Source organism: Osmerus eperlanus, chromosome 2, assembly GCF_963692335.1.
Source record: "Osmerus eperlanus chromosome 2, fOsmEpe2.1, whole genome shotgun sequence".
NCBI lineage: Eukaryota > Metazoa > Chordata > Actinopteri > Osmeriformes > Osmeridae > Osmerus > Osmerus eperlanus.
The window spans coordinates 3,268,939-3,286,184 of record NC_085019.1 but is presented as its reverse complement, the minus strand read 5'-3'; the positions used below and the strand labels follow the sequence as shown (position 1 = coordinate 3,286,184).

Here is a 17,246-nt window from a genome sequence, read left to right as displayed (position 1 = left end):
TTATCACAACTGAAGTTACATAATTTTAAAGTTGACCTGTGGCAAAAAGTGAAAACTGCATTCAAAGATTCTACTCCGTTTTATAATTTGATTTGACATGGCTTGAAAATCTTGCTAGCTAACATGTCCAAAAAACATGAGTAATCATATACTTGTTGTACATTACAATGAAGTTTAGGGTGGTAACTATACAAAACATCAAAAATCTCAATTGGCCGCGACATCCGACGGGTTTCCGCAGGCCTCCACATACATACAGTTGGGTATACTATATTCTGCTCTAAACACTATAGTCTTATGACATGTCAGTATGCATGTGTGCCTATGTGAATAGCAATGTGTTTGTGTCTGTGTTTGTTTGTGTCTGTGTGTGTTTGTGTATGTAGTGTTTGTTTGTGTCTGCGTGTGTTTGTGTATGTAGTGTTTGTTTGTGTTCATGAGTGCATGTCTGTAAGCTCTCAGAGAGATGGTATTGACATTAATGGAGGGAGCTAATCTCTTCATCTTAGTGAACAACCACTCCCTGCTACATGTACATCAAGACCAAAGATCTATTAAGATTCCAGCTCTACGAACAAGCCCCTGGAGTCAATCTCTGTGTTTACATTAGTCTAGATTGTGTTTCTATGTTTGTGCTTTGAAGAGGGTAACTTTCCACTTCGTCCTCCAGTAGCTTAATTGAAAATGTTGGGCTGGGAGGGGGATTAAGGGAGGACTGGAAGTATAATTTGGTTTTCAGGGAATTGTCAGTCCAATTACCGTAAGACTCCCCCTAACTTCCCCTCCACTGCCCCCTCTAAAGAACTCCCCCTGTGTAAGCGTCGGTTCCAGCTCTCGGGAACGAGACACACTTGGTGTCGGGTGTCAGCATGCACTGGTTTGCGGAGTGACAACATCTCTCGTAAATAGCAGCGTGGATGCTATAAAAGACAAACCGACTCAGTCCCCAACACAGACGGCAGCGAGCGACCACCACAGAGACAGCCGGCACAGTCCCCTGGACCTGCCACCGACCCGACAGACCCTCAGCCAAGCCCATAGACGAGGACCGAGCCCAGAGAGACCGGGACAGACCGAGAGGTGATTTCAAAAAAGGACAGAGAGGAACGCCGGATCCTTCTACGGAAAGACAAGAGAGACAGCAGTGAGAATGCAGGTGTGTACCATTGTGGAGAAGAGTGCCGGGGCCGTGGTGGCAGCAGAGCTGGCCTGCAGCTTACGGGAGGAGAACAAGACTCAGAGGGAAAGCTACATGGCAGACTGGCACAGCGTCACCCTCAAGACCCGGCCACAGGACAGGTGAGGAGCATCTGATGATTGGAACGTATTGTACATGAGTCACTCCACAGTGTCTCACTTATTAAAAACCAGGGGTCTCACGACGGGTTAACTGAGTTCTTCTTCTGTGTTATTCAGCTTTGTAATAACTGCCTGGGTAATCCCCTGCGGTCGGTTGTAAAAAGTATTTTCGGCAGGTTTCTCCGAAGAAACTTGAAAGACTCAGAAAGACAACAGCAATCTAAGCGAACGTGGAAAATCACTGTTCTTAATCTGACTGTCTCCCTGTCTTCTGTCCTGCAGGCAGACCATGAACATGAACGACGACTCTCGTCGCGAGACTCTGTCTCGGCAGTGGGAGGCTCGCTCCCTGCTCCAGACCTGCCCGTCTGGGGTGTACAGAGTGGGCACAGTGGAGAGGGGGGTGAGGGAACACCAGCTCCTCCCCAAGAGGAACACCCTGCCTCTGCCCATCTTCACCCCGGCAGAGCTGGGCATCCGGCTGGGCCGCGGAGCACCCCACACCCTGGAGGACCTCCGCCCCTTCCACACTCCAGATGGAGCCTGCCCCAACAAGAGGGCCGTGGACGAGATCACCAAGGCCCTTCCTCCAGTCAAGCCATTCAGGATGGAGTTCGCCAAAGCTCCCAAAGCCCTGGGCCGATCCATCTCCCAGGAGATCCAGAGAGGGTGAAGACGACCCACAGGAGGAAGAGACAGAAGGAGGGGAAGTTAGGGAGAGAAGTGTACAGAGAAGAGAAGGATGAGCAGCATGCAAGGAAAATGGAGGGACCGAGAAAAGCAGGGAGAAGCGTATTTAGATGAATATCCTTTAGTGTCATCCTGTAGTTCTTTAGATACCTGACAGTGTATACCTTTCCCTTACATCAGGGAAACGGCAAATGTCACATGCTTATGGATGGTATTTGAATGTAGCTGGTATTTGCTGGATGGGATGATTCCTATCTGATGACATCTTCTGTGTGATGGAGAGGTGGACACATGCTCGGGGGGGCGGGGGGCGGGGGGGGGGGGGGTTCTTTCAGCTGTGCCACAGCTAATCCTCTTGCTGCCAAAAGCCTAGACTGGCTGCAAGGCCTTGGGGGGTCGACTACTCTTTGACTGAGACCCCTCCCCAGTCCCCCCACCCCCACTCGAAGTCATAGACAGGCTAAATGCCATTTGGAATGCCAATCTGACTGCATAACTATTGTGCGTTCTGTCCCAGTGTCATGCAATGCCATTTTATGGCAATTGAAATGGAATGAATTTTTTATGTATTCCAGTTGTATGCGTTATTTAAAGTTCATTGGTCAACAGAAAGATCCAGAAGGTGAGGGAAGGAATGTGATTGAGAAGTGAAAGGCAAGGGGATAGAGATAAATGGAAAACTGTGAAGAGGATTTGGACAGGGGGGTTAGGGGGCGTCGTGGTAGGGGGGGTGGGAGGGCGGGAGTCAACACGACAGAGGGACACTCAACATGCTTTGGCATCTATCCCGGTAAGAATGGAGAGATGGTCCGCCTCTGCCTAATCCTATCACAGGCCACAGAACAGGACGACCTGATCCAACGCAGGCAGTCCCAGTCAGGTGTGTTTGCTGGCAGCTTTGATTGGTTGAGTCATGCCGTTGCAAAGATATTGGGGATTAGCCACCCGTAAGACTTGTCCGTCAGTATAGGGACATTTGGCTGCATGATCTGATCTGCCCTGCTTATTGTGTTCTAACTTTGAACTGTTCCTCTTAGAGTTAATCAACAGTTAGAAGGGAATGCTGTGATCCGCTCATGGTACATATGTTGTAGCCTACTGTGTTGTGTTTCAAATGTTTTCCCATAGAATTATTTTTCTATAATAAATACTAAGTTACTTTACACTTTTTATGTTGATCCACTTTCCTGTTGTTCAGCATCACATCAACGACATTCAAAGACGTGCTGTTCAGTTTATATCTCACACTATTAAAGGTTCACAAACAAAACACACTCACACACACACTCAATCACTGACGCACGTACGTATGTACATATGTCATGTAAGGCGGAGTGAGGATCTGCAGTCAACAAGACTGGCTCGTGATCTGACCCCCAGAGGCTTCAGTGAAGGCAGCAACAGCTGATCTGGGTCAAAGAGTCACAGCATACAGATTTAGGCATCGTGTTGAGAGAAAAAATGCTTAAACAAGCACGGAGTAGCCGAGTCCTTATGTTACTGTGGAATGTTGAAGACGTTGGATGGGGCGTGTCAACTGACCTGACAGTGTGCTGGGAGGATGGGCGTCTGAGTTGGGCTCTTATCAGAGCTCTACTGGGAACAAGATGTGATATTCTCCCCCCCCCCCCCCCCCCCCCCCACACTCTCATATCTCTCTTCAATAACACACTCTCCACCGTTTCATGCCTCTCATCTATCTTTTATGGGTCCTCCGCAGTGCCACCTCTGTGGGCTCTCAGCCCAGAACGTACCGTCCCCCCTGCTGTGGCAGTCTGAACCCAGCCACCACGTTCCCTCCCTCCTGCTTTCTTCCGTGTTATTTTCAACCCGGCATAAAAGTTTTAATTTCTCTTCCATGCCTTGGTACTCTTTATTCTCTCTTTATTTGACCCTCTCCTTTGCTCTAATATGTGATCCCTGCGGCAGTCTCTTGTGCTTCTAGTGCAGTGATCTGATGATTTAGGTATTAATAGCTTGGTAAACATTGATGTTGCCATATAGGAGAGACAGTAATATTCCTGCTGCCTGACCTGCTCATATGAGCTCTTAATCACAATGTTCTATCATTTGTCTGTCCTCTGCCTTCATGCCCTAACTAGAATATTACCCCCTCCACACACACACACACACACACACACACACACACACACACACACACACACACACACACACACACGACTTCCACAATCCAACCCAGAAGCTGCCAAGCCACGAAACACTGTTCCCTAGCAGCCAAAGAATTTCAGTTGACTAGGATGGTGAACACAACATGTACTGGACACAAAACCTTCTACCACTTGATTCAACAAATACATTTCAGTCCATCTGCCTTACGATCTACTGGACAAGGCTTTAATACACCACCCTCCTTTGAAAATGACCTTGGATTTTCTAGTGTATGTAGTCACCTTCCAGCCGGACAACTGAATTTACTTTTCATCTCCTGTAATCCTTCTCGGCTTTCAGTTGTCTTTCAACATTGCTAAGAAGGTAAATGGTGTCAAGTCTGCTATGTGGTGTCACACAGTGGTATGCAGTGTCAGAAAGCCCCAGTCCCAATGAACTCCTGTCAAAATACAGGAGCTCTAATACCTTTGTGTGCTCTTAAGTGATCCATAAAAAGCTATTATATAACTCCAAACAGGATAGGCTTTTCTAGGATGGTCATGGCAGGAAAGGTGCACAAAGACACACACTGTTTAAATTCAGATCAACACAGACACACTAATATTGATATGAGACAGTAAGAATGGTTGCTAATTAATCCATTGAAATTGTTTACATAGTTAATAAGTGTCAGACCTCCAAATCATTGAAGGCTGTGCTACTGTGTGTAATGCCAGACATGTTGCTGCTCCCTGCTGGAATTGTTGTGACAATGCACATGACAGTTGTGGAAGAAAAATTTGATTTAGGTTCTGGATGTGTACATTTATTAATCAAAGCTGAGGAGAGAGAGTAACGCCAAACATGAATATGACAACATCAAATGCACAAAATCCATCTGTTGCCAAGTGGGGCATGAAGGCCAGAGGTCTTATCAGACAAAACAATGCACATAAAAAGGCTGACAGCATCTGATGAAGAGAAATACTTGCCTAAGTAACAGATGCAAGTCTTAAATGTATCTAGAAGTAGGCCATAAACAGGTCTTGACCTAAGTCTCCCCATTCCAGCCATAAGCCCCACCCCTCTTGACCCAAGCCTCCCTTTCTGGCCTGGCCATATAGAGTCTTCACAGCTGCACCGAAAACTGCTGACTTCTCCTGAGTAAAACTGACACAGATAAAAGACTGACCTTCAATAATAGACGTGAATCAACACAACACAGTGAAATCAATGAAAAAGCGCAATAGACAAAGCAATGAATAATATGATGCAATAATAATAAAATAATACTAACTGAGATTAACATATACATATGGTAAATCCTTAAAATGTAAATTACATTTTCACACAAATCTCACGCTACTCTTCTGAATAGGAATACATGATAACAGCTGGATATTGCGACTGCAGATGTCAGCAGACACTTTAGATAATTGTATCCTCTACACTAAGACAAACACTAAGGAAATAAAGAGTCACAGATAGAAGGAACCCAATATTGTCGCCTCCGGTTGAACTATCTTCTTTCTGTGGCATCGTAGTACTCTGTTCAGACATGAGAGAAACCAGAAGCATTTGATGAGAACAACTGACCCACACCTGGGTCAACATCAGTGTTGTTATCACCAGCAGAGTGCCAATCAGCATCTCTGGCAGCACCGCCATTAACTGCATTATGAGTCTCAGGACTGTCATAAGCACCCGTAACCCACAACCATCCTTTTTGACACCATCTTTGGGGCTGATTGTCTGTGAGGCTTGCTGGGGTGTACGTACCTGTAGCGGGGGGGATGTCTGCCCCCACGGTTCTGGTTGCACTGGGTGGGGGAGGTGGGGGGACGGCCCTTCTGAATAACATAGGGGTCAGATGGCTGAGTGGTTAAGGAATCAGGCTTTTAATCTGAAGGTTGCCGGTTCGATTCCGGTTGTGTAAAATCACATTGTGTCCTTGGGCAAGGCACTTCACCCTACTTGCCTCGGGGGGAATGTCCCTGTACTTACTGTAAGTCGCTCTGGATAAAAGCATCTGCTAAATGACTAAATTTAAATAACTCCAAGGCATCGTCATGTATTGTTTGTGTTGCTTTCTATACTCTATACTCAGAGGAGTGTCGTGAATGTGCGTCACCTGTTCCTGTGTTGGGAGGGGGGTGCTGTGGCTGGCTCCAGGGGTTCCAGTGGGGTCTGGTAGACCAGGGAAGGGGGAAGCTGGACAGGGGGTGCCCAAGCTGGGTAGGGTAGGTAGGGTGCAGGCTGGTAGTGGTGGTGGTACACCATTGGGTCCTCCTCCTCTTCATGCACGATCACCGGGTGTCTGGTAGCCTTGAGATCAGGAGGAAAACATGTTCACCTGCAAACTCTCCAGCCTCCCCTGCACTTAGTGGTATGATTAACATGGTTTCTCAGTGCTGCCATAAGTAATCACATCAAGTCGAATGATCATTGAATAATTCACATAGGAGTGCATTTAGACTTTAGGTTCAGAATGCCTTTCGGGTGAGCAAAGTACCTCGGGGGCAGAGGAGGGATGGGAGTATCCAAATGAGCTGAGAGCTGTCATGGTCATGTTGTTCATGATGACCTGGTGCATCTGGGCATTCTGAATCATCATCAGCTCCACAAGGTCTGACATCAACAGTGACACATGATCATTACAGACACTGAAATGTCTGCGCACACTAACTCTGTAACACAATTCAACCCCACGGTAGCGCTATAACAAGCCTCGTACAGTGCATTCAATTCAGTCGGTCAGTCTTCAATCTTTGCACTATTTCTATGTTTTCACATGTTGTTAACTTGGATCACCTGACAAAAACATTGCCCTCTTTTTATGGACATGGCTCAACCTGATGAATTATTGATGTTCACCTGTGGGAAAATACTGTCATTGGCCACCAGTTGACAGAAGTGACAGTGATGCAACATTCAGCAAGAAGATGTATGAACATTTCAAACTGTCCCTATCAATTATACTATGTAAGCCAACTTAAAATAATATATTAGTATCAAGTAATTAAGGCAGCACGCACCCTATCACACACACAAACACATTCTTACACAAAGGCAGAAGGACTGAGCCATAAATGAATTTGTATGCACGGAAAGACAGACAGACAGTCAAGTAAAGGAGAAGCAGAGAGAGTGGAACTCGGTGGGTTTATCTTGACAGCTTCTCAGCGGCCAGTCAGCCTGCCATACGTACCCTCCTTGATGTGGCCACGCCTGACGGAGACTGCAGGAGGCGAGGCTGCCGGGAGCTGCTGGAGGATAGTAGGCTGCTGAGGCGCCTGGGGACAGATAGGCTGGTAATGAGACTTCGCCTCCAGGAAAGCGGTAGAGAATCTTCTATATCTAGATTCGTTGTTTAGATGAAATGCTCCGAGAGAGGATATCTGCCCGCCACCACTCACTGGATAGATGACAGCGATTCAGATAATGACCAATATTAAATGGAAGCTTTTACTTCGTTTTTGCACTGCCTTTCCCAGAGCGTATATTAATACTTGCCCAACCTCACGCTAGCAAAGGATACAGTGCATTCAGTAGGCTCTATGAAAGTGTCGAGACTAATCGTAGTGACCTGAAACTTCACGGTCCGGACCCAAGCCAGGAAAGTATGGCCTACTACTTACAGATTGTTGAAAAAAGTGCACATTTTGAGTGTCTGAGTCCCACAGCTGAAATAGTGGGTTAGCATCATCAGTCCATGCCATGAAGTAGAAAGTCCTTTCTGATACTTGCCCCAGCTGAGTTGACAAGCCTGACAGCCGAGTGTGTTTGAAGTTGCCAAGGCGTCAGAGCTCAAACAACAGCCTTGCGTGACGGGCAAAGTGCATTGAGACATACACACAGTTAGACAATTGTGTTCGACTTCATAATTTATAGAAAAGTCTAGTCAAGAAAGCATGTGTCGAGCTTTGGGTGCACGTTTGACCGGGTCACAATTTAAGTCACACACCACTGGTCGTTGCAAACATTCCTGCAGACAGCCTGTCGAAGCAGGAAACAGGAGCATAGGACCTAGCTGTGGTGTTAAATTAAGTTTCTACAGACAGTGTAACTGCGTTTTTTACTTTATAGACTTCTGCTCCCATTCAGCGAGTTGACTTATACTAGCTCAGTTTCCTCCTTCCTGTCGACATCTCCCACGCCAAGGCCTCCGCCCCCAACGCATTTCAAACTGTAATTAATCAATGCGCCGCGCGCAGTAATCTGGAAAGATCGCCTCTATTTTTAAAAAGCCTTGTCACCGTGTGGGCAATGTGAAACAAAAGAAAGCGATTTGGAGAACGTGGTATGGAGAAGGAGAGAAAGAACAACAGTAGCAGGTGATAACCCACACAATGTGAGGGGACAAAACATAGGCTACTTGCCACAGAAAGCATCCTCATCGACAGATGGCCGGTGACATGCATCCAACTTATAATTATTTTCCGTCTATGAAATAGTCACAGTTTGTCGACACACTCAGTTTGCAGTAGGCCCATTATGAGACAACCTTTCTCAACAACTTACTTTCTCTGTCGCTCACTTTTCTCTGTCTCGTGGGCTGTGTCCTAAAATGCACCAGTAAACCGTACCAGAACTAAGCTGTCAAGACATTACCATTAGCTTGGTTAGGGTTGCTTATTCGGTTATCTTCTATTCAGTCATATTCAATGATATATAGCAATCTCCTTCACACACACACAAGCCGTGCTGTATTTGATATAAAAGGCTCATTGCATTAGTGATCATTTATTCATGCCGCAGGAGTCCTGAAGAAACTCTGGACCAGAGACCGGATCTCAGCGTTGCACCTCATCACAGCCAACACTATTAGATTAACTCCATTCCCCCACTGAATACATCAGGGAAAATGGAATGGCATCAGTGTAAATGTTAACACATTACTGTAAATGTTATCCTATTACAGAGGTGATGTTGTTGCTCGGTATTGTCACCACAGAAAGTTGGCCACTTGGCTGAGACAGTGATTGAGAATGTTGAGTCGTTAAACCCCTCCTCACCACTCCGCAGTCTGACTCAACTCGCCCCGTCACCATACCCTGTCCCCACCCGTGTCCCCCTTTGGTCCCCCCCACCCCCTGCGGCATGTGCTCAAGAACATGGCCATTACCTTTCTCGGTTCCTATGGCAACCCTACCCTGCTCTCCAGCCCTTGGGTGTTGGTTTCAGTGACTGTGTGTGTGTGTGTGTGTGTGTGTGTGTGAGAGAGAGAATGTGTGTGTGTGTGTGCATCAGAGGGAATAAGAATGAGCGGTTGGTGTTATATTATATTTCCTGTTAATATATTTACAGTGAAACTACACTTTCTATTTACTGTTTGCTCACATGCACAAACATACACAAGCAGACACACGCAACTTTAGAAACAAACGCACTTGCAAGGTATTCTTGGATCGTTTCACTAGTGTCGACACAGAACACGGTGTGTCAGTGTGGTGTGATTAAAGAACTGTCTGTTTCCTCTTTCAGGCTGATCTCTGGTCAATCAACTGAGCCTGGACCTGGAGCCCCCCTCTGAGTCTCATCAGCCTGCTACATCCTGTCTGTGGGCCTGCCTCTGGTGCGAGGGAGATGGGGGGTGAGACATAAACGGCTGGAGGAGAACATTGGAGACAGTGAGGGCATGTGATAGATAGTCGGAGACACCGTGGAGAAGAGACGGTGGGCAACGGTAAAGATGGTGAGAGGTGGGGGGTGGGGTGGGTGCAGGGTTTAACAGAACAGGCTGACACAAGGACTGTTATTCTTTTCTGTGAGTCCACTGTCTTGGCTTACCTTTACAGAGAGAATGTCAGAGAGAAAGAGTGAGGGAGGGAGGGAGGGAGAGAGAGAGAGGGGGAGGGAGGGAGGGAGGGAGGGAGGGAGGGAGGGAGGGAGGGAGGGAGGGAGGGAGAGGGAGGGATGGGCAAAAGCGGCTGCAGATAAGGCTGTGACTATGTCTCCCTTCTCCTCCCTTTCTCTCTTACACCCTGGGGATAGAGGCTGGAGAGACTCCCCCCCACCCATGCCACCACCACAGACATCGCACACACCCACACACCACAAACGTATGCCAATTAACACATCTCTACACACACTAAGCTCGTTTATACAACATTATTGAGTTGGCCACAGACACCAATTATCTTTCATTTGGTCTTATGAAAGCGAGATGGTGGAGTTAGTGAGGGCTAAGAAGCTTTGCTGCAGGAATAACACTGCCTACTATTTGTGTTTGTATGCCTTCCTATTCCTAAGCTCATTACAGGTGTTTTTAAATCAATGATATGAAACCCACTGGACTCTTGGGATAGTGATGTCAGAGGTGAACTCTTTTATCAATTGTCTGTGTCCTGGAATCATTAAGCTCTCATTTTCATTGTTGTTTGTCGTAGCGTCAGAATTCAGTCCTGCATGATATTCTCGGTCGGTAACGACTAGCAGTGCTATCATTATAATATACAAAACCTCCTCTTGTTAGAGACTGTGTCCTTTGAGTCGGCCTCAGTGTTGCGAATGAAAGGCCACTGGGGTCTCAAAATAGCAAGTGGCTATAACTGTGTGTGCACCACTTTGCTGGAAGATTTAAACATACAATCCACCTGCAACATAACTTTAACAGAGTGTGTTCATGCTTATTCAGCTACAGGGTTGACCTGGAAGGCTAAAGGCTTGGCTAAATGTAGAAACAGAGATCAAAAGAGGGGTCAGTGTAGTCTCTGACTCCTTGTCCTTCTTGGAGATTTACATTTAGTCATTTAGCAGACGCTCTTATCCAGAGCGACTTACAGTAAGTACAGGGACATTGTCCCCGAGGCAAGTAGGGTGAAGTGCCTTGCCCAAGGACACAACGTCATTTGGCACGGCCGGGAATCGAACTGGCAACCATCAGATTACTAGCCCGCTTCCCTCACCGCTCACCGCTCAGCCACCTGACGCCCCGATTTGATTTGTCTTTTGTGCCACAGGCCTATGAATACAACGAGCCACAGTGATAAAATGTTTTAATCTCAAAACGTTGATTTGGTTAAAGTGGCATTAGACAAAATTGATTTAAAACCTAATAATTCTCCTTCGAAAGGTGGGGGGTGTGATGGGAGTGGGGGTGGGGGGTAGTGTAAAATTGAGAGCCTGAGTCATACAGTAAATCAGTTTCCTTGACACATTCTTAATTACCTCAGAGCCTCAAGCCAACTTGTGCAGGAGAAACATCCAATGAGAAAAAGGAAATAGCTGATTGTTTTGGGGGGAGTTTTGTGCGTTTTTTTTACATTTCCCAATTCTCATGCCTTTCCACAAAAGTGTGCATAGTGTTTAACCCAGCACACTTTGCACACACTCCATAATTACACTTCTAAAACGTTTGCTCACGTTGATTGGCTGTGCCTTAAGGGAAAGAGTTGGGGGATAGAACCTGAAAGGGAAGAATGAGAGACACCATTTACAGAGGTGGAAAGATGATGGAGGAGGAGTGGAAGGGAACATTGACATACTGACAGCTACATTCAAGACTGAGCAGGTAATGGCTCTTTGCAGCAGAATGTGACAGCACAGCTTGCTTGTGTTTGTGTGTGTGTGTGTGTGTTTGTGTGTGTGTGTGTGTGTTTGTGTGTGTGTTTGTGTTTGTGTGTGTGTGGCATGTGTTCGTGACTTGTGGCTTTGCATGTCTGTCTTTAACTGATTAGGATTATTTAGGATTTCATACAGCATACCTCCTTAATAGATTTGTTAAATGAGAATGCTATGGGGGATCAGTCAGGTGGAGATTGTTTTTCTCCGGTTTAGCATCTCTATTGTGTGTGGTGTGATTGCACTGTCCCAAGTGTCTCCCTCTTTTCCGTTTGAATGCAAGACATCCCATTAGAAATGAATTGAATTGGATTTAGAAAGGCCACTTCGATTCTAGAAGGCTGTGCGTCTCCACAGAAAATGAGTCAGCTGAGAGGGAGTGATTAGATCAGGGGTCCCCAAACTTTTTTCTGCCAGGGCCAGATAATTTTCCTTTCTTTAATGTGGGGCCGGGTCGGTCTGTAACAGAAAATTACATGGGCCGGAGTGACTACCAGTAATATTGTGGAGATGTTATTATGATTTTAAATGTATTCATTATGCTAGATTAGTTTATTATTTTGTTATGCACCATAAATCTGTACAAGGGGTATATAAACTATTAAAAGAGCATAATTACTATTGTAATGACCTTTTTTCATATTCATTGCTATTGAACTCAAAACATTTACTTACGTATCAGTGTGAAATCTTTTTTTTTTTTATAAAAAAAAAGTCTGCCATTGTTCAGAGGGCCGGTCCAAATGCGTGGGCGGGCCGTATTCGGCCCGCCTTCTATCTAATCCAGGGGGACCCCTGGATTAGATAGAAGTTTCTGGCCAATGGTGCCTTCTCCCTATGACAAGTCAAATTTGTGTAAAACTCTCTTACCCCTGTGGTGAAAAAAACAAAAACAATACTACCATGCCTGTAACACCTAGAAACATCCCAAGGAGTTTCAGTCAAGATTTTTTGTTAGGGAGATTTGGTGTTTGGTTACAGAAAATATTAAATGTCAAAGCTGGCTTAATCATGATTATTTCTGACATTGTTTTCAGTGCAGGTGTATAGTTCACTCTTTTCAGTGTGGTTTATGTTGTAAAAGGTCACTCCTGATACTGCATGAAAAGCTAATATAGCTCTCTCAAGCGATACACAACGAAGGCTTCATTCCTCAGGGTAGAAGGGTGAACACAAACATTTTATGCTCATGACACCCAAACTGTAAACACAACACGCAAATGAGCATTACGCCTATTAATTACTCACTTTGTACTAGACCTTCACTATCTATCTTACACCAGTTATCATCATCTGATTTGCATATCTAATTACTTCTCGTCAATCAGTAAATAAGTCCTGATTTGCAATAATCAGTCATTCCTTAATGCCTTGTTTGCATTCAGAACTAAATATGACAGGTTTGATTAGTGTCTATTGTCTATAAGATGCCTAATTGAGGTTCTCTAAGCGTTGTAACAAAGCTTTAATTATATTTTCAGGAAAGTGTGTTTTACCATTGACGTCATCTCTTCTGTTGTAGTTTTCTGTTAGTATATGTATCTGAGTCTTGTTCCAACTAGACTCCCCTCCAAGCATTAAATTCTCCAGGCAGATAGCGCTTTTAAGAATATAGAAAATGCTTTTAAGGTAATGCCCACTAGCCTGCATAAACAATTATATCAAAACAATACTATTCATCCCCTAATAATCAGTAATCACTAATCAGCAATTCTTTCAGTCAACAAACTTGAAAAAATCTGTTACCCCAATCAAATGTATGCTAAAGATAATATTTTGACTTGTGTGGTCATCGTTAACAGGGTTATATGGTAGAAATAATTTTTCCGGAGCACGTTATGATAAAAAATAAAGACAAAATGTACAATGTAATTATGTCTTCTGTTAAATAATAATACAATACAGTTGTGTTGGTATTGTTTTATTGTTGGTATCTTAGATCAAATTGTTTGTGGGTATGGAAGAAAAAACATAATGTGTGTGTGTGTGACTGTGTGTGTGTGTGTGTGTGTGTGTGTGTGTGTGTGTGTGTGAGTGTGTGTGTGTGTGTGGACTAATCTACCCCAAGAGAGTCAGCTCTCCTGACAAGTGCTGAAATAATAATGAGAACATTTGTTGCTTCTGAGTACGCAAGAGAAGGAGCGACGAGCTGTGGGGAAAGAAAAAGTAGAAAGAGATGGAATAGATGAGCATGCTACTGTCATGAAACACAAAAGAACAAATTAATATAAAAGTTGAGAAAGGCGAGAGATTGTCTTGGAAGAAAGAATTTTAAGGAAATTAGCAGGGAAAGTCAATCCATCTATAACGGTGTAGAGAACATGAACCTTAAGCAAATGTTAATTCCATTTGTAAGAAAGTAGTATGTCAAGCCTGGATGAAAGCCATCCAGTCCAGTCAGGCCTTTGTGGATGAGGTGAAGAGGGAGACCTCAGGGATCTTAATTGCAGTCAGAAAGTAAACGTCAGTTGATAGCGCATAAGCCTACACAAACAGTGCTCTCAGGTCGACACATTTAAGAATTTGCCTACAGACAAATTGAACCATTCTTATGAGACCACCGTACTCCCTGATTAATGTACACTTACTTTACCTGTATGTAGGAGTCAGTTAAATGATGACAGGTTGCACTACGTATCATGCTTTAAACGGAGTTTGCAAAACACTTGTATAGCTTGCTTCAATAATTCAGAAACGTATTTTTATTCAAGGATGTATGTTGATCTGACTGAGGGTGGCGAGACAGCTTGGTGTCTCTAAGGTGCCAGTGAGACATAGTAAGTGTAGAAGCCTTGCGTCATGCATTTTTAAAGGTCTATGTTTATCTGAGCTATGAAATGACAGTTGCTTGACTGAAATACATTTTTCATTAACAACTTCTCCAACCTCGCAGATAAAATGTCACATCATTTCCCAGTGGTGGTCGTTCATCTTGAACTTGCAAGTAATCGCAAAAGAATATTGGGACAAATAGGATTAAGCTATAGCCTATTGTTATAGACAGTAGTAGTTTGTCCTATAGTGTCAAACACAGGCTACCATTAAGAAGACAATAAGCAGAACAAAACAAGTTTACTTTATTCGAAGCATGCTGCACATTTGTTTAGAGTGGTATAATACAAAAACCATGCAGCATTGTTTTCTTGTATTTTCTGATTACGAAAAGTGCAAAAACATTTGGTCCAAAATCACGCACGGACCAAGCAGTGCATGCTTAACGGAAATAGCCTACACAGTGTAAACATTGATGGAGTTAATTGGTAAACGTGCAATATTCCTGTGCCTTATGTGTTTTAACCCACATGCCACTACGAATCTGGATGAGAAATACAAGAACATCTACGCCTAAAGTACTGTGACACCTGACACTAAATCGCGCATCTTACTACATGCCCCGTGGTCGGGAATGTTATACATTCGTTCCTAAACTTAATTTAAAAGTTGTTGAATTCGAGCTAACAACATGTAAACATTTTAGTTACTTTGTTCAAGTTGGCAAGCAAAATATTTTTTCGGTGAACATATCACACACATGTAAACAATACTTTGCTGGTTCTTTGAGCACATTTGTTCTTCAAGAAAAATTGGTAGTTTCGAATCAATCGTAATATTAAGATAATAATACTATTTGCATATCATCGTCGCACCAAGAAACAGAGCGCCTAGGAGAGGCGTATGGTACATGGTGAGGCCACAGTCCGTGCGCAACACACCCATCGCCCATCGTTTTGGACTAGCTGAGTCCAATCATTACCGCTTCCACGTCTTTGGAAGGTCTCCGGTCTTTTACCAGAAAGTTAATCATACTCTCCGATTTAATCATGAGGTTGCAGCCAAGGAAGAAGATGCCGAACATTACCGTGAGCGATAAGACGCACAAGACGGCGATCTGCACTACGCGCATGATGAAGAGTTTTCGTTCGTCTGGAGGCAACACCAGCGAACCACCGTCATTGGTTGCCACGTCTGTTTCATTACAGCAGTTTACCAGAGTACCGGCGAGAATCTGGCTCCCGTTAAACAGCGCGCCCTGGGTCAGCCCGACTGGGTCGAAGAATGTAATGTTCATCTCTTCGTGGTTGTTAGCAGCCTGATGTTGGGGTGCACGGTTCCACTAAGCAGACTTTCACCACAAAATCCTGTCTCGAAGTTACACTTTGCTTCATGTGGGAAAAACGATCAGTGAAATAGGCTAGAAACACAATGCTTTCCTCTTGGTTAATATTGCCAGGACTGACTTGTCATTCCGTAGTCTGTATTGCCTCTGAAAAGTCACCACTTTCCCAGACTGAGTCCCGTAAACCGTGCTGCCGGTAAAAGTGCTTAACACAACTTATGAGCAGCTCTGACAGCGCAAATCGTCCCTCCGTCCTGTGAAATGTGAGACTGCCCCTCTGTGCACTGTGCCTTCGTGTGCGCTTTTGTGCCAAGTCTCTGGTGCGTTTTAAAGTGATGATGAGTTCCCCGTGGACCACACCATTGTTCCCCACAAGGGGAGGTGTCTGAAGTAGGTCTGTTGCACGATAATCCACTTATTTGGATTACGCATACGTTTTTAATTTGAACAGCGATTACTTGCCATTCTTACATCATCAGAAATGAACATATTATCTTTCAATAGACGTTTTATGTGGTGAACCATAGAATCACATTAATACTGCATGGAATTGGTGTGTGTGGTAATACACCTGAGTTTGAACGGTTTTCAGCTAACTGGAGCTCTTTGCTTCAACTCTCTGAGACTGGTGACTGAGATTGCCTCACTGGAGATGGCAATGCGCAACTGATAGACATGTGTCATTCAAATAACACATGTCTAACCCTAACACAGAAATGTGTTATTCAAAAAAAAAAACTTTCAAGGGCACCATAAATCCCTGATAACAGTTCACATTAATATTAATAGACATGGCAATTCTGTCAGAATGGATGCATGTGGGTTTAGCTACCAGCATGATGGGAGTAGACCTGTAGTATTGTTTGCCGTCCTTATAGTGCTTTGGTAAGAGCACAATGTTAAATCTGACATAGCTATACTGTACAACTTGCCATCCTCACTTCAAATGGTCTAAACTGCCCTTACAATTGCAGTCTGTTGCATGATATGAAATTGATGCTGCCACCAACAATAGTGGCACATTCACTTTAATATGTAATGTACAAGTCCTTGTGAAGTATTTAAAAGACTTTGTTGGGAACAATATAGAAGGTCAGAGACAGATTGTCTTGTTTGTCAACATGCAAAGGTGTCTAACTCAATTTAAGCTGCTCTTGATGTGTGGATACAAGCTTCTCTCAACTGCAAACTGACAAGAGTCTGTTCAAACAATGATTAGTACTGCACATGACTTTCATTAGCTTGGGAGACAATCAATTACAGTTCATTAATCACTGGCTGATAACAGAGGAGCAGTGAAGAGTTTTCTCTTCTACAAGGCCCAATAATCCTATTAGCATTTTTTATTGAGCTTGTTTTATCTATTTATAGCGGATAGCATTGCTGTGTATAAACCAATATTGCGTAAATGTCATTTTCAAGCAACAGGGATTTGAATGTTGATCCCTCCGTTAATACATACATCCGC

At 44.3% G+C, this 17,246-nt stretch overlaps 3 protein-coding genes across 7 annotated transcripts; 1 reads left to right on the top strand and 2 right to left on the bottom strand.

The window, feature by feature from the left end:
• Nucleotides 1–941: 941 nt before the first annotated feature.
• tcap (titin-cap (telethonin)) lies at nucleotides 942–2,194 on the top strand. The gene is made up of 2 exons (XM_062446832.1): nucleotides 942–1,299; nucleotides 1,582–2,194. The coding sequence occupies exons 1-2, from the start codon at nucleotides 1,151–1,153 to the stop codon at nucleotides 1,970–1,972; spliced, it is 540 nt and encodes a 179-aa protein (XP_062302816.1). The 5' UTR covers nucleotides 942–1,150; the 3' UTR covers nucleotides 1,973–2,194.
• A 2,714-nt stretch (nucleotides 2,195–4,908) lies between these two features.
• On the bottom strand, nucleotides 4,909–8,244 carry LOC134007336 (proline-rich protein 29-like). 5 transcript variants are annotated; one of them, XM_062446751.1, is made up of 6 exons: nucleotides 7,737–8,047; nucleotides 7,307–7,391; nucleotides 6,611–6,726; nucleotides 6,230–6,423; nucleotides 5,878–5,948; nucleotides 5,134–5,646 (listed from the first exon to the last, which is right to left on the bottom strand). In XM_062446751.1, the coding sequence occupies exons 1-6, from the start codon at nucleotides 7,815–7,817 to the stop codon at nucleotides 5,618–5,620; spliced, it is 576 nt and encodes a 191-aa protein (XP_062302735.1). In that variant the 5' UTR covers nucleotides 7,818–8,047; the 3' UTR covers nucleotides 5,134–5,617. The 5 variants fall into 5 exon arrangements, with proteins under 5 accessions (XP_062302751.1, XP_062302726.1, XP_062302716.1 ...); XM_062446759.1 differs by having other exon boundaries at nucleotides 5,878–5,945; XM_062446767.1 differs by lacking the exons at nucleotides 5,878–5,948; nucleotides 7,737–8,047 and adding an exon at nucleotides 8,178–8,244 and having other exon boundaries at nucleotides 4,909–5,268.
• A 6,097-nt stretch (nucleotides 8,245–14,341) lies between these two features.
• Nucleotides 14,342–16,081, bottom strand: rprml (reprimo-like). Its single transcript, XM_062446857.1, has one exon. The coding sequence runs from the start codon at nucleotides 15,728–15,730 to the stop codon at nucleotides 15,395–15,397; it is 336 nt and encodes a 111-aa protein (XP_062302841.1). The 5' UTR covers nucleotides 15,731–16,081; the 3' UTR covers nucleotides 14,342–15,394.
• Between the last annotated feature and the right edge of the window lie 1,165 nt (nucleotides 16,082–17,246).

Bases quoted from the DNA above. Each gene is read 5' to 3' on its own strand.
- tcap (XM_062446832.1), top strand. From the start codon at position 1,151: ATGCAGGTGTGTACCATTGTGGAGAAGAGTGCCGGGGCCGTGGTGGCA. The intron at 1,300-1,581 runs GTGAGGAGCATC...TCTGTCCTGCAG, and splicing joins AAGACCCGGCCACAGGACAG to GCAGACCATGAACATGAACG.
- rprml (XM_062446857.1), bottom strand. From the start codon at position 15,730: ATGAACATTACATTCTTCGACCCAGTCGGGCTGACCCAGGGCGCGCTG.
- LOC134007336 (XM_062446732.1), bottom strand. From the start codon at position 7,817: ATGGCATGGACTGATGATGCTAACCCACTATTTCAGCTGTGGGACTCA. The intron at 7,392-7,736 runs GTAAGTAGTAGG...ATCTGTCCCCAG, and splicing joins TGCACTTTTTTCAACAATCT to GCGCCTCAGCAGCCTACTAT. The intron at 5,269-6,229 runs GTGACGCACATT...TATCTGTGTCAG, and splicing joins CCCTCCCAACACAGGAACAG to TTTTACTCAGGAGAAGTCAG.